Source organism: Heterocephalus glaber, unplaced genomic scaffold (assembly GCF_053883595.1).
Source record: "Heterocephalus glaber isolate CG9 unplaced genomic scaffold, H.glaber_assembly_v1.0 deba00001687, whole genome shotgun sequence".
Classification (NCBI taxonomy): domain Eukaryota; kingdom Metazoa; phylum Chordata; class Mammalia; order Rodentia; family Bathyergidae; genus Heterocephalus; species Heterocephalus glaber.
Window position 1 is genome coordinate 22,138,995 of NW_028258412.1, and position 24,912 is coordinate 22,163,906.

The following is a 24,912-nucleotide window of genomic DNA, read 5'->3' on the forward strand; positions in this document are numbered from 1 at the left end:
GACACCCTGGTGCCCAGCCGCTCGCACCCTGACCACCCTTTGAGGCTCCTTCCGGCCTCCTGCATGCACCCAGGGGCCGAGCTGTGTCCCTCAGCCCGCTTAGCCCTGTGCTGTCCCAGACAGTGTCACGCTCCTGGTCCCCTCCTCGCGCTGGGCGGGGCCTGCTCAGGCTCCCGTGTTCCCTGCATTTAGCATAAACCCAAGTCCTCCCTGCGCAGTGCCCGAGCCTCTCCCACCACTGACCAATGCCGCCGCCCTGGCTCGCACTGAGCTGTGTGAAGCCGTCATCTGCAGGACCTGGTGATGTTGCTGATTCTTCTCCCCCACAGCTGGCCCTTCCCTTCTCAGCCCTCAGGCCGCAGCCGGGAACTTTCTCTAAGCGGTCGTTGACTATGGTCCCAATCCCACTCCCTGCACAGGGCTGCAAGAGGTCAGACTCGCCCAGCTCTGACCAGAAAGCTCACAGGGCAGCCTTCAGCTTTCTGGCTCCTGTCCTTTCCTCTGCCCTCCTCTCCCTTCCCTCTTTCTTTCTTCCTTTCTAGGCCCTTCACATGGAGCTGCATCCCCAGACCTTTTTATTTATTTTGAGAAACAGAGTCTCCCTAAGTAGCCCAGACTGGTCCAGACTTGCAGTCCTCCTGCCTCAGCCTCCCAAGTAGCTGGGACTGCAGGTGTTTCCTCCATGCCCAGCTCACCCATATCCTTTGCAAGAGAACTCACGTGGTCATAGGTGGCTTTTTCAGAGGTGGCTGAATCTGGAGCTGGGATTAAGGGTGGGTGATTACTAAATCAGTCCACTGATTGGCTCGGCACTGCCCTAATCCTGGTAGCCTGGATGCAATGTAAGGGACAGAAAGAGTCCGTCTTCTCCCTTGCTTGCTTTGCTACCTTCTGCCTGCCATGAACTGTTGCTCCTCTGCCACGCACGCTGCCTTGGAGCCAGCCGATTATGGACTGAAACCTCTACCAACTGTGAGCTAAAGAAACCTCTTCCGCCTTTAACTTTGGGTGTCGGGTATTTTGTCTCAGCAATGAGAAAGTAACTTTGACACTGTCCTGCTCCCCTTCCACAGGGAGACTTCTACTGCACTTCCTGCTCTTCCGAACAAAGTCCCCGGCCCTGGCTCCCCCAGCCCGATTACAGGGCCCAGGGTGCCCACGCTTGCCAGCCAGCCTCGGCCAACCCTTCCCCCTGCACCCCCGAAGCCGCCGTGGGTGCCCTGGCCTGGCCCAGCCCACTTTGCCCCTTGAGTCCCCCAGCGCCCCATTTCCCACACTTGGGTTGCTCACTACTTTCTGCTTAGTAATGTGGCAACCTCTTCATCATCACCCCAGCCCAAGGACAAGGGTGCCTTCTCGGGTTATCAGTTATTTGTCACACACGCAGCTTTTGTGCCCTGCTATGCACTTAGGAAGGTCACGATTTAAATCACATCTACCACTACCTGCCCGACGGAACAGCCTGTGAGGTCGGTGCCGTTACCAGGTGGAGATACGGAAACGGGATGCAGTGGGTTACATAACGTGCTGAGAGCCCAGCCTCCCCAAAGCTGGCAGCACACGTGCTGACCTCCTGCTAGGCATCTGTGTGTCACCCATTTTTATCCCCTAAAGACCCCATAGAAGCGGAATGATTTCTGTGCTCTCCTTCTGAGGGCAGGTGACATCGGTGCCTTCAGGATGGTACGGCAGAGGACAGCAGAGCTGTCTATGTGCAGAAGACCCGATGCTGTGTCCACCAAACCCTGAAAGGAAGCGCAGGCGCACACACGCACACGCACGCGCATGCGCATGCGCTTCCAACACATTCGTCTCATGCTTCTCGCCGCTTCCTGCCACACCTCTGGAGCCCTCTTTCGTGAGTGTCTTTAGTTGCACTGTCCCGGCTGCCTCGATGTCTCGAATCACTTCAGAACACTCACCTTTCACAGTCATTTTGAATTTGGGAAGAGCCAAATGTTGCCTGGTGCCACACCTTGGTGGATAAGACAGCTGAGGACCTGTGTCATGTTTTTACCGCTGCCTTTCCGGATGGTGCTTGGCAGCAACAGTCACCATTTCTTTTCATCGCACCCCAGAAACGTAGAGCACTCCAGAACCGCTTTAGAAAGGGCCAAGGATGATGGGATAAGTGTGCTCCACACAGGGGAGAGGGGAATATTTTGAAGGAGATTCGGGCAATGTGGCTTACTGTAATAAATCAGAAAAATTTAAACATTCACTGTATTTTGATCACACCTCATATCTGATAAGGGCTAAAATCTAGAACATTTAAAGAACTTTTACAACTTAACAGTGAAAAGGCAAATGACCCAATTAAAAAACAGGCAAAACATTTAAATAGGCTTTTCTCCAAGAAGAGATACAACTGGCCACTAAGCACAAGAATGGCAGCTCAAGGTCGTTGGTCGGGGTTAGCGAAATCCAGGTCACAGCTGGAGTGAGATGGTGCTCACGCCTCCTGGGATGGCTGTAACTGGAAATCCAAAGCCAGAAAGTAAGAAACTGCAGTGAAGATGGAGAGACATTGGAGCACTAGTGTAGGACGCAGCACTGTGGAAAATAACAAAGCCGTTCCTCCCGAAGTTAGACTTCGAGTTTAAACACCAGCCAAGCAGTTCTGCCCCAAGGCTAATGAAATGAGGGGCTCAGGGGCTGGGGATGTAGCTCAGTGGCTCTGCACCTGTCTGGCCAGGTGCAAGGTCCTGAGTTCTATCCTTGGTACAAAAAAAAAAAGAAAAAGAAAAGAGTTCTGAAAGTAGACAATTATAATACACACACACACACGCACACACGCATGCATGCACACACGCACTACAGCTGTATCTCAAGTAAGTAGAAGCCCGGCAACTGAACTCAAGAATATCTGCCCTGAGGGTTGTGCTGTTTCCCAGACCACTGAGAACGTAAACAAAGTTGGGATCTTGAGAAGACTCCAAATTATCCTTTTTTGGTTTTGGTTTTGATTTGGTTTTTGTTTGGTTTGGTTTTTTGGGACAGGATCTTCCCATGTAGTTCCAGTTGACTTTAAAATCATGGTGATCTGGGGCCAGGGATTTAGCTCAGTGGTTCTGTTGCCTGCCTTGCAAGCACAAGGTCCCGAGTTCGATCCCCGGTACCAAAAAATAAAAAAATAAAAATAAATCATGGTGATCCTAGGGCCGGGGATTTAACTCAGTGGTGCTGCGCCTGCCTGCCAAGTGTAAGATCCTGAGTTCAATCCCCGGTACAAAAAATAAAAACATAAAATCATGGTGATCATCCTGCCTCAGCCTCCTGACTATTGGGATTATTAATATGTACCACCAGACCCAGCTAAAGAAACGGTTTCAAAGGATCCAATAATATCATCATGGTCCACCTATTTGTTGCCTTCCTCGTAGTCCTTTGGGTTGCACCTGGCTGTGTCAGGTACCTGTCAAATCTTTTGCTCCAGGAGTGTAACTGCCCAAGGCCATGCCACTCTGAGCCTCCCTTCTGCAGGCCAGAGGTGGACTCTGGCAGGGACACTGAGACTGACTTGGTCCTGGGAGACAGAGGCTCCTCTGCTGGTGACTTCAGCTGCAGGATTTCCCAGGGCCCTTGCCAAATCCTTTGGGATGCCCCTCGGGCTGGTCCTACCTCCTCCCCTCCCCCTGGGGTCCCCAGTGTCTGTTCCTCCTTCCCCTTCACTGCACCTGGGACCCTGGCTCGAACCTTGGTCAGCACACCCAGGGCACTTCCCCTTGTGTCTGGCTTTGCCGGGTGCTTCCCGTGGGTGTGCCTCGTGAGTGTGCATATCTCGGCCAAACCCCGGGGTCCCCTGGGACACTGGGTCAGGATGGGACACAGGAGAGTGCAGGCCTGCACCCTGCAGAGTTCTGCTGATGCCACGGGCTGATTTGCTTCTCCTGGTCACTGAGGTGGAGGCGTTTCACACTTACTGCATGTTTGCTTTCTTGGTTTACATCTCAGCCTCTTTTCTCTCTCCTCTCCCCTCCCTTTCTATCACTTTCATCATCTGGCCGCCTCTTCTATTTCCTTTTTACTTTGCCCTGATCTCATAATTCTCCAGAATAAGAAAATGACATTACTTAAAAGTCTTTTTCTCGGTAGTATGGAGGTGCACACCTGTCATCCCAGCTACTCGGGAGGCTGGGGCAAGAGGATCGCTTAAGCCCAGGAGTTTGAGACCAGCCTGGTCAACATAGCAAGAATCTTTCTCAGAATTAAAAAAAATATATTTTTTTCTTAAAGTTTTACGTTCCATGTCTTTTCCCTTACAAATTGCGCAACCATAATCTTCTACTCTATCGTAGCAAAGAAATCTTTGGTTCTGTTGTTTTACTTTTCTCTGTGAACTTTGCTTTTTACTTTTATTTTTATTTTTGTCAGTACCAGGGATTCAATTCAAAGGGCACTCTACTACTGAGCTTTACTCCCAGCCCTTTTAAAATTTTTATTTGGAGACAGGATCTTGCTAAATTGCCCACACTGGCCTGAACTTGCAATGCTCCTGCCTCGGTCTCCCGAGTGGCTGGGATTAGAGCCATGCACCGCCACACACTTGGATTTTAAGTCATTATTTTGGACTGTTTTGATGGCAAGCTAATGTCATGAAAGTTATCAGACAGTGTCACTGTGCAGGGGCTGAGGGTGCTGAGGCTGAGCTGAGGAACCTGCCCACCCTGTGGAGAATGAGCTTGCAGGTTCGCCGACTCCCATCGTGGAAAAAGCATTTCAGGAAGAGACAGGGGAAGGGTTTATTAGACTTCAGGACGCACTCAGAGAAGTGAGAGCCTGTGAACCAGAGCTGGGTGTGTGAGGGCGCTGGATGCTCAGGGCGGGGACCTGGGGTGCGGGTCCCCACTGTCTGCCCAGCGACCGTCTGGGGGCCGTGTCAGGGTACAAGGCGTCTTCGTGTTTCAAGTTGAGATCTGGGCCCGCCGCTGTTGCTGCTTGCTTGAGGGCAGAGGAAGCTCGATTTACAGGTGGAAAGGACAGGGCCAGAGCCCGGATTGGATTACAGGCTCTTGTGTCTTCACAGCTTTAAGACTTTTTTTTTTTTTTTTTTTGGTACCAGGGATCGAACTGGGACCTTGCGCTTGTGAGGCAGGCACCGAAACCACTGAGCTAAATCCCCAGCCCAAGACTAAAATAAGTTTCCTGGAGGGAAAAAATACTTGAGTAACTTCAGTGTCTTGAAGCTGCAGTTAAGTACAATTTGAAAATTTCAATTTCTTTTTCTCCTTTCTACCTAGTTTTGAATTCTTCTACCTCATTTCAATGACCCCTGCCCCTGACTTCTGTCCCTTACTCTTAAGGGATGCAGATGCCCAGTGGTCCATCTTCCTGTCACTGCTTCAGGCTGAGGAGGGGAGTGCCTCCTGCCTAGCTGGGGACAGGCTGACTGATGTAAAGGCGACTCAGGGACATTAGGTTCTTTCAATAGTCTGAAAAAGGGGACAAAGATATTAGCAAGCTAAGCCGGGCGCAGTGCCACACCCTTGTGATCCCAGCACTTGGGAGGCTGAGGCAGGAGGATTGCTGAGAGTTTGAGGTCAGCCTGGGCTACATAGCCAGACCCTGGAGTGAGGGAGGGAGGGAGGGAGGGAGAGAGAGAGAGAGAAAGGAAGAGAGAGAAAGAGAGAGATTAACAAGCCATTGACTCTTAAGCTTTATTTTATAACCCTGTTAAACAAGACTGGGCCAGAAATTCACAGTGAAATACTGATGATTACTGGCTCCAAAAAATGGCAGAACCCAGTAACATTTGGCATAAGTCTTTCATCTTTAGTATTAACCTCTGTTTATTCAGATATTTGTTCTAATATAGCAGGTGGAGTTTAAGAGCACAAAGACTGTTCCCATTTTGTCAAAAGGAAATTTGATGTCCTTCTATTTTATTTTTCACATTTTATTATTTTATTTTTGAGAGAGGGTCTCACTATGTGGCTCAGGCTGGCCTGAAACTCATGACAATCCTCCTGCCTCAGCCTCCCAAGTCCTGGGACTACAGGAGTGCACCACCTTGCCTGGAAAATGTCCTATTTTTTTTCCAGTCACAGTTGTCTTAAAAGTCAGATTCCCACCAGGTGTGGTGGTGCATGCCTGTGATCCCAGAACTTAGGAGGCTGAGGCAGGAGGATTACTACAAGTTTCAGGCCAGTCTGAACTTCATAGTGAGACTCTATCTCAGAAAAAACCAAAACATAACATTTGTTGAGATGGAAATCATTAAGACTCTGGGGAAAAAACTGGAGAAGCTGCCCATCAGTGGAGAAAACTGAAGCAAATCAGGCAGCTGCTTCTTCGGCCACAGAGGGGAGTTTTGTCCAGCAGTTTCTCAGACCCAAGGGCCCCCACTTAGGGAAACATTTTTTGAGATATTAGTTTAATATAAAATTATACATTTGAAATTTAGCTTTGGGTCAACGTTGGAAAGCAATCTTCAGCCCTCATCTATATTAATAATTTATAAAAATACATTTAATAGACCAAAATATATTATCTTTTATAAATTTTAAGAAGCCAAAGATACTTGAATTTATATTTAGCAACTGATGACATAGATGTTGTGAACATTTATAACATTAATCCTGTTTAGATTTACTTACTCATCTTAACCTTTCCTTTAGATGACTCAGGAGGACCAAAGCAGAGCAGTTAACATTCTTAAACTATATATATGTATTATTTGTATCTTTATTTTTTTTCCAGTACTGGGAATCGAGCTCAGACCTTGTGCTTGCCAGGCAGGTGCAGCAGGCACAGCCCCACTGAGTTACATCCTTGGCCCTTATTTTTATCTCTAACCAAGGAAAAACTCTTGGAAGTTATTGTACACAGAAAACAATGGACATTGCATTTATAGAACCACTTTTTTTTTAAAGAAAAATATTTTGATTGGCCAACAATCTGGATAAAAGCATATCACCAACTTTAAAGATATCTTTTCACGTAACTTACCCAATGTTAGGCCATGGCACAAAATGTAGGCTAATACGAGTGTCTATTTATCTCTAAGCCAACTTACGTAGAACATTTGGAGGATAATAGATATAGCTGAGGGTTGACACATATATGTAACCTAAATCATACATAATCTTTGTTACCAAATGTTAAGGCTTTCATTGGCAATTCTCATGTAATCTTTGACATTATTCGCCCCCATCCTGTAATGTTTTGAGTTTGGCTATCTCTGAAAAACTGATCAGGTTTTGTGTTATTTTGGAAAGACCTAAAAAGAAATTGGTGGGGTCAAAAAAATTTTTTTTCAATGAAGCAGCTGCATGTTTTTTGTTTTGTTTTGTTTTTTAAATGTTTTGTTTTGGTTTTTGGTTTTTTTTTTTGGTACCGGGGATCAAACTCGGGTCCTTGTGCTTGCGAAACAGGCGCTGGAACCACTGAGCTAAATCCCCGGCAAGCTGCATGTTCTTTAACCAATTATTAAAATAGATTAACAGGTAAACAGACAAGAAAACAAATAGAATACATAAAACAATTATGTTTAATCAGAGTACACTCTTAGATGTATTGTCTTGCTGGATTATAATAATCTTTCTCATAATTGTAGGTTCATAGCTATAAATAGACTAGTCAGTTCAAATTTTTTCCAGGGAATTAGCCCTCCTTTTTTACGAAAGTCATACCAGTATTTTCTTTAATATTTTAACCTACTCTGAGTACCTCTCCTGTTAGTGTCACCGGGCTGGGTCTGAGCAATTCCTGAAGCTGAAATAAGGAGGTTAACCCTTTGTAGCAGGTTCGCTGACTCCCGTCATGGAAAAGGAATTTTGTGGACGCGCCAGCAGGTGGCCTGGGAAGGGTGCGTTAGAGATTTAGGACGCACTCAGGAGTGAAGTGCGGTGTTCAGAGAAAGGAGGCACACTGCAGTTTGGAACTGGGGCCGTTAGGGCTCCCTTGAAGGGTGGAGGCCTGGGGAAAGGAGAGCACCCCAGGGCAGGAGCCCATTCTACAGTCTGAGTGTTTTGTTTGTAAATAGGTACATTCTTTGGGTTTGCTCAACCCTCTCCTTTATCTTGGGATCAGGCTCCTGCTCATCACTTTCTCTGGGAAGCCAATTTATGGACTGTTAGTGTCCTGAGGAATTTTGGGTGTGACGGGTCTGATCTAAATTTAACCAAAGGAAGGAGGATGTCGATCTCCTTGGGCAACTTCTGTCTCTGGAAGCTGCAGTCTTCTTAAAAGCACAATTTTAGTTATGGTTTATTTGTCTCCCTTCACCCATCTTTTATTTCTTCTATCCTACTCCACCCCCCAGACTTTGATCCCTTATTGTTAAGGGATGCACAGGGCCTGACAGTCCGTCTCCCGGGAACTCCTTCAGGGACATGGCAGACGGAGCCTCACCCGGACTGATCTAAAGGAGACGAAGGAAGATGAGTTTTGTTGTCTGATGAATGATCCTCTTTTGATAGTCTGGAAAAGAGGACAATGACATCAGTAAGTCATCGGTGGTTAAACTTTGTCTCAGTTACTTTCTTGTTACTAGGACAAAGTACCCAATACCCATGTGTTAAAGGAGGAAAGGTTTATCTTGGCTCACAGCTGGCTCGAGACAGGCGGCATGGCAGAGGGGCACCTGGCAGAATCTCCCATCAAGCTTGAGTCACTTTCTTGTTGCTGGGACGACATACCCGAGCCCACAAGGTGAGGGAGGAAAGGTTTATTTTGGCTCACCATTTATAGAGGTTTTATTCTAGACAGCTAAGTTAGGTGGACATAGTAGAGGCAGTCCGACGGGCTGGGCCCTCTGGGAGTCAGTGGAAGATGAGAACACATCCAGCTGTGGCCGGAGCCCATCTGAAGAAGACTGAAGTCACAGTGGCCAGATTTGCGTCCTTCCCTATGGGATAACAGAAGCTTAATGATTGGTGCCCCCCTTTGGGGCTGTCACACAGAGACCCCTATCCCAGTGGGATGGGCCATGCTCCCTACCCACCGAGACTGAGAACTACAGACAGACAAGACTGCAGGTTATGGACCAAGGTTACTGACGTCATCTGTGTGCTCTCCCTACTGTTGGATCAATATTACCTAAGCAGCTATCCTTGTAATCTTTTTGGTGGATTATAATTTGACCCAGGGTGTGCCCACCCCTCTTGACTTTGCTCTATAAAACTTTCTCAGAGAAGTGGACTCATTGGCGACCCATTTGGGCCCCCTCCTGTCTCTCAGAAGCTGTTCCTATTGCCCATTCCCGGTGCCCATCCCAATTCCCCAGTACATTTTCCTACTCTTCACCTCCATTGTTCCTTAGAACTCATTCTTCAACTTCGGGGAACACAAATCCGGCGTAGCTGACATCTAGCAGGTTGGGAGTTACATTTTTCCCTATATCAGTGTCAGTCCAGAGTCCGCTGGCTCCAAGGCAAAGCCGCAGGGCAGAGGAAAAGGAGAGCAGATGGGAAGTCAAATGCACCAGCAGGGGACGGGGAGGGAAATGTGTGTGCAAGCCGCACCCACAGCAACCACCTCTCTCTTCCCACCAGGCTTCCCCTCCCAACATTACCCTCAGCTATAAACCCATCAGTGAACTAATCCAGTATTGTTAGGGTGCACCGAGGCTTGACTGAGACCACCAGAGGAGGTAAAAGTGAAGCAACAGGTTTTATTAACAGCCTGGGTGCCGGCTAGTCTAGGGTAACAAAGACGTCGATCCTGGGGGGCTGGGCCAGGGGAAACTTTATAGGGAAGTTCAGTTCGGGCAGGGGAGGAGTTACGACAGGAGGAGTGGACATTTTTGTCCTGGAGTGGCGGAAGTCTGCTGGTCTCCAGGGGACTCACAGGTGTGGCTGCGTTGGGCGGGCTTGGGGCTTGGCTTTGTATCTCGGATGGACTGGGCCTTGGCTTTCTTTATCCCTTGTGCCTTGCTGGATGTGTAACCCTGGGAAGTTTCTCTCTTCTGCCAGGGCGGGGGTCTGACAAGTACCACACACCCATGACCCAGCAGCTTCCCAAAAGCCCCACCTGTGAGTGCATGAGGCTTCGGGGTCATCTAGATATGAGCCGTGACAAGCTTCTTTTTATAACCTGATTAACAGGCCAGGGCCAGAAATTAACAGTAGAATATTGATGCATAGTGGCTCCAAAAAAATGGTGTTAGACAGTAACATTGGGCATACATATTTTATTTTTTTTAGTAATGAATCATAAACTTTATTTCAAAATGTAAAAGTCACTAAACACATTTATGTTGAAACACTAAAATTTACAATTTCGTTCATTTTTTTTCTTTTTGCATAGGACATCATTACAATGTAGAATCTGTGCCTTACAAAATACATACAAAGTTTTCTTTCAGCAAGCCAAGGCCAGACTGAGAACCGCACAACTGTCATACTTCACTGCAGTGATCCAGGGAAGATGAAATGTGGCCATTGAAAGCATGGTGGGGAGCTGGTTAAAAAGAAAAGTTCCTACAGCAAAGGAAAATGCCAACTTGATGGGAATGGTTTTGGATGGGAAGGGGCTGCCTGGGTGTAACCAACACAACCACAACTGCAAACCCCCAGGGCTGCGAATCCCTGAACCTGACCATGCTGTCACCCAGCAGAGCCCGATGCTGACCGATGTGCTCCCCAGTGCTGGGCACCTGCGGCCTCACCAGGTGAGGCAGGAAACAGTCTCCCGTTCACACGCTCAGAGGCAGGCAGGAGCAGCCCCGGAGTCATGACACCCCTTGGTGTCTGAGCCAAGCTGGAAAGTGACCCCTTCTCTTTGGGGTGTCTGGCAACCCCTGGGGAGGAATCCTCCAAGAACAGGCTGTGGGCTCTGGGATGGACCACCTGACCTGCGGTGGCCTCCTCAGAGACATTCAGCTCACACACGAGGCTTCCAAAGCCGTGCACATCAGCCTGTCCACAGGTGCTCTAGGAAGACATCGGGAGGACCAGGGCCCCGAAGCCCCAAGGAGCTGCACATGAGCACCTATAATGCACAATCAGGGCAGGGGAGGTTGCTTCTCTCCTCTTTGTTTTTAAATAAAGTAGTAAAGTTTTAAAGCTGAGTGAGAACAGGAGAGGCTGGGCAGGACTGGGTGACTGCACACCAAGTCCAGCAGCTCAGCAGGGGTCAGCAGAAACCAAGGGTGGCCTCCCTTCCTGTGGACCCCGGGAACGCGCAAGTCAACTCTTCTGAGTGACAAGGGCCAGGCTAGCCGGCAGGAGGGAAGCCGCTGCCCCAGTGGTGCTCAGGTGTTACTCAGTAAGAAGCTGGATTGTGCATCCAAATTCTGGTACAAAATTCTCTGGAATGTGTCCAGGACCAACCCTGGAAAGCTTCCGAATTAGGAAAGCTAGTCAGAGGATCTGGACCCTCCTGGGGCCATCCTGATCTCAAAGCCCCTCAGCCCACGTCTGGATTCCAGCTTTGGAAGATAGGGTCACCAAGAGTCACATGTGGAAAAACTGGACAGCGAAAGATGTGGGTGACCGACAAAGCACTTCTTACCGATCATACTGGGACCAACACTTCAAGCCTTAAAACCTTCTAGCACTGTGCCTCTGACTGAATTATTTCTAATTTAACCTCTATTTTTTGAGGTGTTTACCCAAATAAAACAGGTGGAGTTTGAGAGCATTACATAAGACATTTAACACCCTATTATTATTATTATTATTATTATTATTATTATTATTTTGTTTTTTGAGACAGGGTTTTGCTATGTAATTCAGGCTGACCTTGAAGTCACTATAGAACCCAAGCTGGCCTCAAACTTGCAGTGATCCTCCTGCCTCAGCCTCCTGAGTGCTGGGATTACAGGTGTTCACCACCACTCGGAATCCTCCTATTTTAATTATAACAATGGTTACACTGGGGATTTAGCTCAGTGTTTCTGCCACCTGCCTTGCAAGCGCAAGGTCCCCAGTTTGATCCCCAGTACCAAAAAAAAATTATAACAATGGTGAGTGAATATATATATATATATATATATATATTACCACTGGGCCATGAAAATTTTTACTCTAGGGCTCAATTTTGTAGACTGGAAGACCTTTTGTAATGAGTGGCTTCCGATAATATAAACCTAGACATAAAGCCTGAGGTAGATAACAGAAAGTTTATAACCCTAAAGTAATAATGATTACACCTCCAGTATTTATATTGCCATTTTTATTTTATAGGCAAGAAGCTAAGTCTTCACCTGAGCCGTACTTGGAAGTACATCAACATACGGGAATGAGCCGGGAGAGGTGAGGGATGCAGTTCTGGCCTTGCCTGGGACCGGCTTGTTCGGGTTGGAAGTTGTAGGTGCAGCCGGAGCTGGCAGCAGGAGCTGGTAGAGTTTCGGAGCCCCTTTCAGATCTAGCCTAGCTTTTAATTTAACCTTATTTTCCATGTATATAAGATTGTGGTTATACTTTCCTGCTGGGTGTTTAAAACCAAGTTAAACTGAGACCTGTGCCGATCAACATGAACCCTGTGTGTGCATTTGTCACGGTCAGCGTAGGCACCTCTGGCACTGCAGCTGCTTCTGCGCCCCAGGCAGAGCCTCTCCGCTCTTCTAGTTTTTCCTCTACCAACTGTGTCATCTGCTGGGATGGGTCAAGGTCTCTCTTTTTTTCCCCAAGTACCAGGGATTGAACTCAGGACCTTGTGCTTGCCAGACAGGCACTGACACCACTGAGCCACATCCCCGGCCCCATGGACTCTCTTCACCACAGGCTTCCCTTGGAGGCACAGGGCCTTCCCCACCTTAGTGAGCCTCCGTTCAGCACAGTGTGTCCTGGTTGACTCCAGTCCCCTGGGCTCCGGCCATCTCCTGCTCAGGGGGTTCCGTGGCTCACCAGGGTCGCAGGGCCCTGGCTCCCTCGAGGGCAGGGGCTGGACGTTGGGTGCCTCTGAGCCTAGTTCCCTTGCTACCTTTGGTCGCTAAGCTTCAGTGGTTGAACACCCAGGAGGGCAGGGACGGCGGTATTAAAGCAGGCTTAACTCTCATCATCTTTTCTGGATAGTGAGCACTTTGAAATACAAAGAATGGCCAGAGAACGATTTCTTTCCAGTCGTGGTTGTCTTGGAAGTCAGATTCGTGTAGACTGTAACAGTTCACAGTTATAAAGTTTTACAAGGAAAATTTAAAATCAAGAGCTAACATAGCATTGTAGCATGAAAATTACAATGACATGATTATACTAGAACTATTAGGTTCTTGTTAATATCTTTGAAATACATTTCCATTTCCATTCTAGTATAAAATAACTTTTTAACTGGTTACTTTTATCTAATGACAGAATATTACATGACATAAAGAAACTCACCTAAATTTGTTACCTTTTTTTTTAAAAAACGTAGTGGTTGCTACGGCTTGTGTGTAGATAGATGTCCCCCCAGAGCCTCATGTGGTCTTTTTCAGAGGTGGCTGGGTCTGGAATGTGTGATGTGTTAAGGGCGTGTGATTACTAAACCACCACACTGGAGGGACTGGTTCGGCACCGCCCCAATCCTGGCAGTCTGGATGGGATAAAAAGGGGCAGAGAGCTGCTGCTAAGGCCCCTTGCTGCTTTGCTACCGTCTGTGTGCTACAAACTTGTTCCCTCTGCCCGCTGCCTTGGAGCCAGCTGATTATGGACTGAACCTCTATGAACTGTGAGCCAAAAAAACCCTTTTTCCCTTTAATTTTCGGTTAGGGTATTTTGTCTCAACAATGCGAGAAAAGTAACACAGTATGATGGTTTTCTAAATTTTATGTCCTAGAAGGCCTGGACACTTGGGAAACACAAGTATGTTCAATATTCCATGAGGTTAGCAATAATTAGCATCACAGCTACATAGAAATCTTTACATATTAGTTTTTATTCTTAAGGCAAAATTTAGATTCCTTCAACCGGTTTCTAAGGTACAACTATACTGAAAAGAGTTAAAGGACATTGTTAGACCTTTTACAAGTTTGGGAAACTTGTGAAAATTTAATGACCACAGATAAACACAATATATAAGTATATCTCATTTATACAATAACAAAATGCTTATAGATTGTCGGAGGCCAGAGAATTGAGTCTTAACTCGCCTCCTCTGTGCTCCCAGAGGAAAAAGGCTGCACGCGGGGCGGACTGCATATTAGGGAAAAGTTAAGACAGCTGCGGGTGAGTTGTTTACCAGATGTACGAGTGGGTATTGGAAAGCAGATGGATCCTGTGTTGCCTTGATTGCTCGAGCCTGTGTTTGGGTGACTAGAAGTGAGGTGAGCAAAGCTCGGGGCTCCTCTCCTAGCACGCGTGTTGAGCTGACTCCGTGTCTCATTTGCCTGAGTCGGGGAGGAACCAAGTAGCCGGTGTAGGTCCCCGAGCAAGGCCGGCGGGTGGGCCCGCTACAGATGCAGCCCAGCGCGGGATCGGGACCAGAGCTTGCTGACCGAGGAGAGCTTCCGTGGGAGAGAGGGGTTGGGCCTCCTGCGGGGGAGGAGGAAGGGTGAGCGGGGCTTTCCCTGCTGAGTGCAGACTGGCCGGTGTCGCCCGAGTGGCCGCCTGCATCCGCACGTGGGAAACGTTCCCAGCCCGGGAGTGGAGGCCTTGCGTCCTGTGGCCCAGGGCGGGTCCTCTCCTGTGTCTCGGGACTGTGGTCTCCCGCGCCGGCTGGGTGAGAAACGGCGCCCAGGACCCTGCGGGGGGCCTCAGGCTTCCCTGTGTCTTCCTGGGACAGCGAGATTTTGAGGGCCGGGTGTGGCGCTGCCCCAAGGCACCCAGTGGGCCGCCCCTTGTGACCTCTGCCCACTTCCGTCAGAGGGGGCATAGGCATCATTTCCTCGGGGCTGAGTCTGTCTGCAGGAAGGGAAAGGCCCTGAGGCTGCAGAAGTTTGTTGGGGGGAGAGAGAAAGGAGGAAAAAGGTAAACCATGCTTCAGAGGGCAAGGGGTTGGGAGAAGCGGGAAAGAAGAAAAAGGAATACTGACGTCTTTTGGTGGAATTTGCCAAAGTGGCCTGCGATGTCTCTGTGCGTCCTGGCTGGCTCGCCACAAGAAAATGCCACTGTGCGGGGACTGAGGGTCCTGCCCACCCTGTGGAGAATGAGCTTGCAGGTTTGCTGACTCCCATCGTGGAAAAAGCATTTCAGGAAGAGACAGGGGAAGGGTTTATTAGAGAGACAACAGGACGCACTCAGAGAAGTTCCAGCCTGTGAGTCGGAGGCAGGTGTGCGAGGGCGCTGGGTGCTCAGGGTGGGGACCTGGGGTGCAGGTCCCCACTGCCCGCCCGGTGACCGTCTGGGGGCCATGTCAGGGTACAAGCCGTCTTCGTGTTTCAAGTTGAGATCTGGGCCCGCCGCTGCTGCTGCTTCCTTGAGGGCGGAGGAAGCTCGATTTACAGGTGGAAAGGACAGGGCCAGAGCCCGGGTTACAGGCTCTTCTGCCTAAAACTTCTGCCTGGAGCTGGGTGTGGTGCCGCCCACCTGTGATCCCAGCGTTCAAGAGGCTGAGGCAGGAGGACCAACTGAGTTGGAGACCACCCTGGGCTACATAGTGAGTTCAAAGCCAGCCTGGACTGCGTAGTGAGACTTTGTCTCTCTCTCCCCTCTCCCCTCTCCCCTCTCCCCTCTCCCTCTCCCCTCTCTCCCCTCTCCCCTCTCCCCTCTCCCCTCTCCCCCCTCCCCTCTCCCCTCTCCCCTCTCCCCTCTCCCCTCTCCCCTCTCCCCTCCTCTCCCCTCTCCCCTCTCCCCTCCCCCTCCTCCCCCCTCTCCCCTCCTCTCCCCTCCTCTCCCTCTCCTCTCCCCTCCCCTCTCCCCTCTCCCCTCTCCCCTCTCCCCTCTCCCCTCCCCCTCTCCCCTCTCCCCTCTCTCTCCCCTCCCCTCTCCCCTCCTCTCCCCTCCTCTCCCCTCTCCCCTCCTCTCCCCTCCTCTCCCCTCTCCCCTCTCCCCTCTCCCCTCTCTCCCCTCTCCCCTCTCCCCTCTCCCCTCCTCTCCCCTCCTCTCCCCTCTCCCCCCTCCTCTCCCCTCCTCTCCCCTCCTCTCCCCTCCTCTCCCCTCCTCTCCCCTCCTCTCCCCTCCTCTCCCCTCCTCTCCTCCCCTCCTCTCCCCTCCTCTCCCCTCTCCTCTCCCCTCCTCTCCCCTCTCCCCTCCTCTCCCCTCTCCCCTCTCCCCTCTCCCCTCTCCCCTCTCCCCTCTCCCCTCTCCCCTCTCTCCCCTCTCCCCTCTCTCCCCTCTCCCCTCTCCCCTCTCCCCTCTCCCCTCTCCCCTCCTCTCCCCTCTCCCCTCTCCCCTCCTCTCCCCTCTCCCCTCTCCCCTCTCCCCTCTCCCCTCCTCTCCCCTCTCCCCTCTCCCCTCTCCCCTCTCCCCTCTCCTCTCCCCTCTCCCCTCCTCTCCCCTCTCCCCTCTCCCCTCTCCCCTCTCCCCTCTCCCCTCTCCCCTCTCCCCTCTCCCCTCTCCCCTCTCCCCTCTCCCCTCTCCCCTCTCCCCTCTCCCCTCTCCCTCTCCCTCTCCCCTCCTCTCTCCCTCTCTCCCTCTCCTCTCCCCTCTCCCCTCCTCTCCCCTCTCCCCTCCTCTCCCCTCTCCCCTCCTCTCCCCTCCCCTCTCCCTCTCTCTCCCCTCCTCTCCCCTCTCCCCTCCTCTCCCCTCCCCTCTCCCCTCTCCCCTCTCCCCTCTCCCCTCTCCCCTCTCCCCTCTCCCCTCTCCCCTCTCCCCTCTCCCCTCTCCCCTCTCCCCTCTCCCCTCTCCTCTCCTCTCCCCTCTCCTCCCCTCCCCTCTCCCCTCTCCCCTCCCCTCCTCTCCCCTCTCCCCTCTCCCCTCTCTCCCTCTCCCCTCTCCCCTCTCCCCTCTCCCCTCTCCCCTCTCCGGATTTAGCTCAGTGATTCCGACGCCTGCCGCACAAGGTCCTGAGTTCACTCCCCTGTACCAAGAAAAAAAAAAAACAAGATATAGCAAAACTTCTGCCTAGTTTTTATTTCTTCTACCTCAGTGGGAGGGAGATAAATTTGTCACAAAATACCAAGATCTGCTTATCTTTTCCCTCCTAGATTTTGGCAGATGATTATCAAAAGGAATTTTAGTTACCTGGGAGTTTTTCTAGTTGAGTTCCAGATAATCAGGCTTTGTCACACTTACCATGGTGGCTGCTGCCCCGTGCTAAATCCGGAAGGGGAGGTCTAACTCGGGTTCTCCCTCTGTCTGTGCTGTGGTTGGTGGTCTTGAGTTACAGGCACATTCCTCCCCTGATCTCCTCTCCTATCTCCCCTCTAGGTGTTGGTTCTTCCTGAGAATCTGGGGGGAAAGCCCCCATCCAGGCAGGGGTCATCCACTGTAGACCCCTGTACTGGGCCAAGGGGCTTATGTCCCAAGTGCTGATCTCAGCTCAGTGTGGTGGCCCCACCTGTAGTCCCATCGTGCAGGAGGCTGAGGCAGGAGGATGGAAACCTGGAGCCCAGCCTGGGCTACTGAGTGACTTAGTAAGATACTGTCTCATAAAAAAGGGCTGGCGGGGGATATAGTGCACTCTGAAGGCCCTGGGTTCAATCTCCAGTACCACACACAAAGTAAAAATAAACACAATGAGCTGGGCATGGTGGCTTGTGCCGGTGATCCCAGCACTTCGAAGGCTAAGGTAGGAGGCTCCCTGTGAGTTCAAGGCCAGCCTGGGCTACACAGACCGTGGCTCAAGAAACTAAAATGATATTTTCAGATGTTTTATGATCCACTGAAGTCTAGGTACTTAATTTTAGATGTACCAAAAAGATGTGAATAGTACAGAGAATCCCCGCAGGTAAGGGTGCTAAGGACAGGCTTGCTGTGTCATCACTGGGTTTCCACTCAGTGTCTCCTTTGGGTCTAAGATCCACCCGGCTTCCCTCAAGGCCCTGACTCCCTGTGCCACCTGCATCTCCGTCCGTGACAGCCCCTCAGCCTTGTGGCCCTGTGGCTCCTGGAGAGGATGGCAGGCGACTTTGTCACACATCCCCCGAGATAGGACCCCCATGGTGAGCTAGGGGAGGAAGCCTCAGGGGAAGTGAGGTGGTCATCGGGTGTCTGCTGAAAGCCCCCGCCCCACATTGTTGCTCTTTCCCAGCCACTGTGATCGTGGGAAGCGAGTCTCCAGTCCAGCCTGGGCGGGGACAGTCGGGTGCCCCTTCTGGAGTGGGGTGGGATGTGTTAAAGCCCTACTAGTGTGGGGCTGGAGTAGGAAAACCCAAAGGGGATGGAGCGAGAAGGCCGAGACTCCACTGCACGTCTGCACCCTAACTACACCCCCTTCTCTCTGTGGATTTATGCAACACACGCCATCTCTGGGCCTCAGTTTCCCTAAAGATGAGATGACAGTGAAGGTGCTGGTTGACCCGAGATGGGTGGTTCACAGGTGGGAGTGTGGGGTTCTTCTCTGGCTGGCACTGGGGACAAGCTCAGCATACCCCTTGCCTAGCATGGGCTGGGTTTGGTGCCCAGCACCCTCAGATACAATACAAAACACCCCAAATTGTCATCTCCACTCTCTGACTGTAGGAGTTAGCAGGTGGGGCCCAAGGATTTGCCTGCCCTTTTCTTTCTCCTCTCTTTTCTTTCTTGTTTCATTTATTACAGTTTTGAGGATACAACCCAGGGCTTCATGCGTGCTAGGCAAGCACTCTACCACTGTGTTACATCTTACCCCCTTTTATTTTTATTTAGACAGTTTTGCTAAGATTTCCAGGCTGGCCTGGAACTTGCCACCCTCCTGCTTCAGCCTCCCAAGTGCTGGGATGACAGGTGTGTGCCACTGAGCCTGGCTGGGCTTTGCATTTCTAACTGTGCCGAGCGGTGCTGAGGGTCCACAAACTGCACTCTGAGAGCCATTCATCCAGATGATCCCAAGAACCCTGAACAGCTTTGGACATGCGGACCTAGGAGATCACACAGTGGATGCTGAATCATTGCTCTATACTGGACTCAGCATTCAGTGCCTCTAAGACCAGGTCACTGGCCAGGAAGGGACAGAGGTCAGGCAGCACAGTGAAGCCAATCTGTTCCTGCCTCAGTTTCTGCACCTGGACAAAGGATAATGATGGGTATTTGACCTGCCATAAAGAAAACGTACAGGGGCCGGGGATTTAGCTCAGTGTTTCTGCCACCTGCCTTGCAAGCGCAAGGTCCCGAGTTCGATCACTGGTACAAAAAAAAACACAAACGTACAATGGCATGGTGGCGCATGCCTGTGATTTACCTGCTTTCCCCCAAAATAAGACCTCACTGTAAAAAATCAGCCTTCACTATTCTCTCGCTCAGTGGCTGCTCTGGAAGGCAGGTAAGGCAAGGAGAGGCTGGTTGGGGCTGGCAGTTTTGATTTTCACTTTTCAAGGCTATTTTCCAGCACGGTCTGATTTTCAGAGAAACATGGTAGCACTAGGGAGGCTGAGACAGGAGCGTCACCACAAGTTCAAGGCCAGCCTGGGGTATATAGTGAGACCTGTCTCAAAAAAAAACAAAAAGCCCAGTAAATAAGTGGTAGCTGCTCCTGGGATGGTTATTTGTTGCTGAGTGTGTCCAGGGGAAGAAATGGTGGTGACAGAGCTGTCTCCAGAATATTCCATCCTCTCTTGGCCACAACCCGACCCAGCCTGGGTTCCCATCCCTCACGAAATCCAAAACAGGTTATGAGAAAAATTCAGTATAATTTATTAAATAGACTCCTCCATGGAACATTAACAACTCAGTATAATAAATAGCAATAATTAATATATATTAATAATATAGCTGCCACTTCCGCCCTCATGTTACAAAGGAATAAATACCAAGCCTAACAAGTGTAATCTCTTTAAAGTTAAATCTCACTGCCCGGGACTGGCCCATTGGAGGATTCCCTGGGATTCTTGTTGGAAGCATTATCTCGGATTGCATGGCAGTTTTGATCGGGTTTTCCATCCCTTCCTGGAGTGCCCGGGAATGTTCTCCATGCAGAGTGAAAACTGTTCTAAGGTCTCCAGGATGTAGGTCTTATAGTCAAAGGGTTTGGTATCGTTACAGGTGGGTACCTGTGGCTCCAGGGTATCTCCGTATCTGAGTTTTTCCAGCTGTTGTATGGTGTAGCTCATATCTCCATTGTTTAATCCTGAACCCTTGCACTTCATAATCTGTTTCAAATGTGCCAGGATAACGGAGATGTTGTTTGCTGCCTCAAAGCCAGGGGTGAAACAGGGCAGCTCGTACTTTTTCTGTGTATTCATTTCCCATGGTAACTTCACTTCATTCTTCTGTGGAAATAAGTGGAGAAATGTGAGCATTAGCTTTGCAGTAACATCTCAAGATCTTGCTGGGTATGCTGCTGCACATCTGTGGCTCCAGTGCTCAGGAAGCTGAGGCAGGAGGATCACCAAGAGTTTAAGGCCAGCCTCAACTACATAACGAGACGCTGTCTCAAGCCCGAACCAAACAAGAATAACATCTTCAGATTCTCACAGCAAACTGGAGTGCTCCCTCGGCCACCAACCTGGATCGTGCCTCCCTTATCTACTTTGTGCCATAGCCCTAAAAGTCCGCGACCGTCATTGTCCCCTTTTCTAGTAAAAACCAGACTTCAGTTGGTTTGGAAGCTGGCTCAGGTCTGAGTGGCATCTCCCAGCTTTGCACACTCGGCTCCCAGGGCCCGGAGCGGAAGTCCTCTGCCCTGGCCGACCAGGAGCAAGGGCCCCCTGGATGCTGGCGTTTCCCCTGCACCCCAAGGGCTCTGGGCCTCCAGCTCCCCTCTTCCTTCCTAGGGACCAACAGCCTTGGCTGAGGCCGAATTGCTGTGACCCCGGCAGCCAGGCTTGCTGGACAACTCTGAGAAAGGCAGGTGTTTTCTATTTCGGGGTCAGGCTTGGCAGGAATGCCTCCCTGATGCACTGCGCTCCCTGCAGAAAGAGACCCCGGAGGAGGGCTGAACCACCCTGTCCCCCTGGGGCTGAGCGGGGCTTGTGCTGCCCTGAGAGGCTTCTGAGTGCAGGGCGCCCCGCTCCGAGGATCTGCACCCTGGGCCAGCACCCGAGAGTCCTGGGGTGGCTCTCGGTCACCTCTGCCTCCACCTCGGTGCACTGGGCCCTCCTAACCCAGCTTCGTGTCAGGACGAGGCATTTCAGAGAGACGTGGGGGACACTCACGTAGTCACTCAGAAGCTTCCCTGAGCACCTCTGTAGATCCCGGAGGATCTGCCTCAGATCCTCCGGTGGGAGGGTGGGGAGGGACAGTGCATGGGCCGACAGCCAGGTTCCCAGGCAGCAGAGCAGCAGGAGGGCGGGCTTCGTGGGGCCTGGAGAGAGAAGAAGCTGTGAGCAGGCGCCACACCCTGAGCCTCCCCAGGAAGCTGTGGTGGCGGGTGACTTCCTCCGGGGACAGATGAGGCTGGGCCGGGGTACCTGCGCAGCGGACCATGGCCAGAGGGGGAGCAGGGCTGACTTGGGCAGCAGCCTCCGGAGCGAGATGTGCTCGCCATGGCTGCAAGGAGGTATATAAAGCCCGGCACAAGGAAGGGGAGCAGCCACTGTCCCGCCCAGGCCAAAGCGTTGCTCAGCTTTTCTCCAGAAATCACTTTCAGAATCCTGCCGCAGGGCTGAGTGAAAGCAGGGCCTGGAGGAAGTGCTGAGGTTACCCTCAAAGCGGGCAGAGGCCTGACGCAGGCCATGCGCCCGCACACACGCACCTGGCTGTTCTTGGAAAGAGCTGATGAGTTTCGCTAGAGGAAAATTTGAAGCCCAGAGTTGACAGGTGAAACCGCCAAGGAACAAGTGACTTAGAGGAGCCGGAATTTCTGGGAGGTGGCGTGGATGTGCGTGGGCAGAGGGCTCATCTCTGGGGATCCCTGGTGGACACCCATCCCAGCCTGTGGGGACAGCGCCCGTGACCTCTGTCGCTGGGGTCCGAGGCTTTGGCTCCGTCCCACTCGGCTTGGACGGCACTGGCCTCTCCCCTGTGTCTGCCACCCTGGCCCCAGAACCAGAACCTGGGCTGGGTTATTTACTGACGTCACCTATCCCCGTGGGAGGGGCCAGGCCCTCTGCAGGAACGGCAGCAAACAAGTTAGACAAAGTCCCTCTGGGACGTGGCACTGCAGTGGACAAGTGCAGAGCAGTAGTCAGAGCCATAAAGTGTGACACGGTTGATCAGTGATGGGTGACACATCTGAAGTCAAGGAGGCAGTGTGTCTCGGGCCACAGCGCTGTTCACACCAAGACCTGAGGGAAGGAGCCACGGGAAGAGCTTCGGAAGTGACCCAAGCAGGGGGGACAGTTTGTGCAAAGCCCCTGGGCACAGGAGAGCAGTGGGTGTGGGGGGCCGGGCTGCAGAGCCTGGGTTTGCTTCCCGTGTGATGTGACCCCGTGGTGGCTCTCTGGAGGCACCAGGGTCTGGTGAGCTTCGGGAGGACAGAGAGGAGAGCTGTGGGTGGAGAGCAGGCGCAGGAGTACGGCGGCCACGGGCACCGGGCGGAGAGGCCGAAAAACTGGCTGTGGGGCTGGTGCGGAGGGAACCCTGAGCTGGACAGGGTGACTCCTGGGGCTTGGAGGAAGCAGCCAGTGGGCCGCAAGGACAGCAAGTCAGCTCCTGCTTGCAGGGAGCTCAGTTGGAGACGCCGGCGGGCATGGGTCCCAGGGTCCCCAGCGCCCAGGGCTCAGGATGGGGTCGGGTGTGGCCAGGCTGAGACTGGACCAGCCAGGAGCCCACCGCCACCCCGCCCCGTAGCTCCCGCCAGCCCTGCTGCTCTTCGCTCCTGCTTCTTGGCCAGTGGCCCAGGCTCTCTCTTCCCTCCCCGCCCAAACCAGCACCGCAGGAGTCTGGCCCAACAGTTACATTACACGGAAAAGGGGACTTGGCTCAGGTAATCAGGGTTGCTAATCAGCTTACTTTGAAATAGATTATCCGCCAGGCATGATGGTATACAACCATAGTCCCAGCACTTGGGAAGCCGAGGCAGGAGGAGCCCTGTGAGTTCAAAGCCAGCCTGGGCTGTATAGTGAGACCCTGACTCAAAAAACAATAGGGCTGGGGATTTAGCTCAGTGGCACCATGCCTGCTTCATAAGCGCAAGGCCCTGAGTTTGATCCCTGGTACCAAAAAAGAAAAGCCAATAAATAAGATTGTTGTGGATCAGCGGGGTGGGCCAAATGTAATCATATGAGCCAGGAAGGCCTGAGATGAGCACTTGCCCACCCTGCACAGGCCCTCGTTCCGTGCCCAGCACTCCAAGAACAAAACCAAACAGAAAAGGAGAGCAGAAAAGGAGTCAGAGCTATTCCAAGCCCAGGGAGAATCAGGCTGCCATTGCCCCTGAGCCAGTGGGCCACACCGGAAGTATGAAGAGGGGATGGATTTGACCAGCGAGCTCGGAGGTGGAACCTGAGCCCAGGGTGACAGTGTCAGTCCCTCCAGTCCTTCCCTGTGGCCCAGTGAGACCCTGAGCAAAGAATCTGCCTGCGCTGCAGCAGCCTTCAGACCTACAAAGGAAATCTGTGGTTTGAAACCACTAAGCCCATAGTGTCTGCAGCAGCGCAATGGCAGGGTGTTCGCCAGCCCATCATCTTTTGCTTTTTGGATGAGGGGTGCTTTTTTGAGACAGGGTCTCACTACATAGTCCAGGCTGGCCTTGAGCTCACTATGGAGCCAGGGCTAGCCTCAAACTCGCTATGATCCTCCTGCCTCATCCTCCCGAGTGCTGGGATGACAGGTGTGCGCCACCACGGCCTCCTGTCTTCTTGAAAATCTCTTTGTCTTCTCCATCTGTAAGTGTTACCAGGCCTCCGCCTGTCCCTGCAGCAGGGCCCTCACGGCGCCCTAGCTGAACCCCTGCCTACTTCATCCACAGCATCCACCTTGGCCTCTGCTCCTCCCACTCTCGCCTCTGGCTTCGCACTCTGGCTCTAGATGTTCCCTGGCCGGCCGGGCCCTCTGTTTCCGGCTCAGCACACCCAAGCGGAGGGCCTAAGCCGGGCAGCCGTGATGGGAGAGGAGGAGCCGCAGGAGCTGCGGGCGGATTGGGGAAATGCGCGCTCGAGGTAAAATCCCCAGGCGACGCAGTTGTGTGGACACCGAGATAGCAGGATGGGGGCGACTTTGGGCTGTGGTCGGGGCCAGAGGGACGAATTCATCTCTGAAGGTGGGGGACAGGGCGCCTGCGCCTGTCGGGCCCACAGCTGCCCTGGGAGCTGGATGTTTGCCTCTGGAGGGGCCCCGGGGGCCATGCAGACACCCAGGCTGATGAAACCCACAAGTCAGGACTGCTGCGTGATGGAGGGTCCGGTGCCCCCCAGCAGAGCGGGACAGGAAGAAGACTGAGTGAAGAAAAGTACCCGACAAGCAGGCTGTCACGGAACAAGATGAGATGTGGTTTTCTCAAGACAGAGGAAACTGGCATCTTCCAAGCCATGAGGAGGTCAAAGGAGATAAGGCTGGAGGCTGTGCGGAGTAGAAAGAGGCATGAGGTCACAGGAACTTTGCCAGGGGACTTTGAACTGCTGGAGGGGAAGCCGCGCTGAGGCAGTTTGGGCTGGGAGGAAAAGGTGAGGCTAGACCACACCGCTGCTGGAGAGGCTGAGGCAGGAGGACCTCAGGCAAGGGCCAGGCCAGCCTGGCACTCAGGGAGACCCTGCCTCAGCATTTTAAAAAATTAAAAAGAAACGAGGAGTTTAGCTCAGGGGTCCCTGGGTTCAATCCCCAGTCCTAGGGCGGCGGTGGGGAACTGGATGAGAAAGAGGGGAGACGGGCTGAAGGGGGAGGTGGGGTCGGGGGCAGTGTCCTCCACGGTGTGGGTTCTCTTGTGGCTCTCAGTCTGCGGCTCACCCAGACCCGACCTCCTGAAACCTTGTGAAAATCTGGGTCGCCCCCTCAGTTCATTTATTTATCCTAGTTACTTGCTTGTAGTTGACCTTCATAAAACAGTCTCCCTGTGGAGCCCAGGCTGGCCTCTAACTTGTGCTCCTCCTGCCTCGGCCTCCCCAGTGCTGGGATCACAGGTGTGCGCCACCTCGCTTGGCCAAAAATCGCTTTTCAG

At 52.0% G+C, this 24,912-nt stretch overlaps 2 protein-coding genes and 1 long non-coding RNA gene across 3 annotated transcripts in view; 1 reads left to right on the forward strand and 2 right to left on the reverse strand.

Moving 5' to 3' along the window:
- Nucleotides 1-7,381: 7,381 nt before the first annotated feature.
- LOC147822029 (uncharacterized) lies at nucleotides 7,382-13,386 on the reverse strand. Its single transcript, XR_015446191.1, has 3 exons — nucleotides 13,263-13,386; nucleotides 8,683-8,848; nucleotides 7,382-8,421 (listed from the first exon to the last, which is right to left on the reverse strand). It is a non-coding gene; the product is annotated as an uncharacterized LOC147822029 (long non-coding RNA).
- Nucleotides 13,387-13,490: 104 nt separating this feature from the next.
- The window catches only part of Lrrc43 (leucine rich repeat containing 43), a 34,435-nt gene continuing 23,013 nt past the window's right edge, over nucleotides 13,491-24,912 (forward strand). The window contains exon 1 of the mRNA XM_087198083.1: nucleotides 13,491-13,590. The gene's annotated coding sequence lies outside the window, so the exon portion shown is untranslated. The remainder of the gene's footprint in view (nucleotides 13,591-24,912) is intronic.
- Il31 (interleukin 31) lies at nucleotides 19,566-20,200 on the reverse strand. Its single transcript, XM_004844093.2, has one exon. The coding sequence runs from the start codon at nucleotides 20,174-20,176 to the stop codon at nucleotides 19,778-19,780; it is 399 nt and encodes a 132-aa protein (XP_004844150.2). The 5' UTR covers nucleotides 20,177-20,200; the 3' UTR covers nucleotides 19,566-19,777.

What these genes read in the sequence shown, in the direction of transcription:
- Il31 (XM_004844093.2), bottom strand. Translation starts at nt 20,176, where the DNA reads ATGCTCACATTTCTCCACTTATTTCCACAGAAGAATGAAGTGAAGTTA.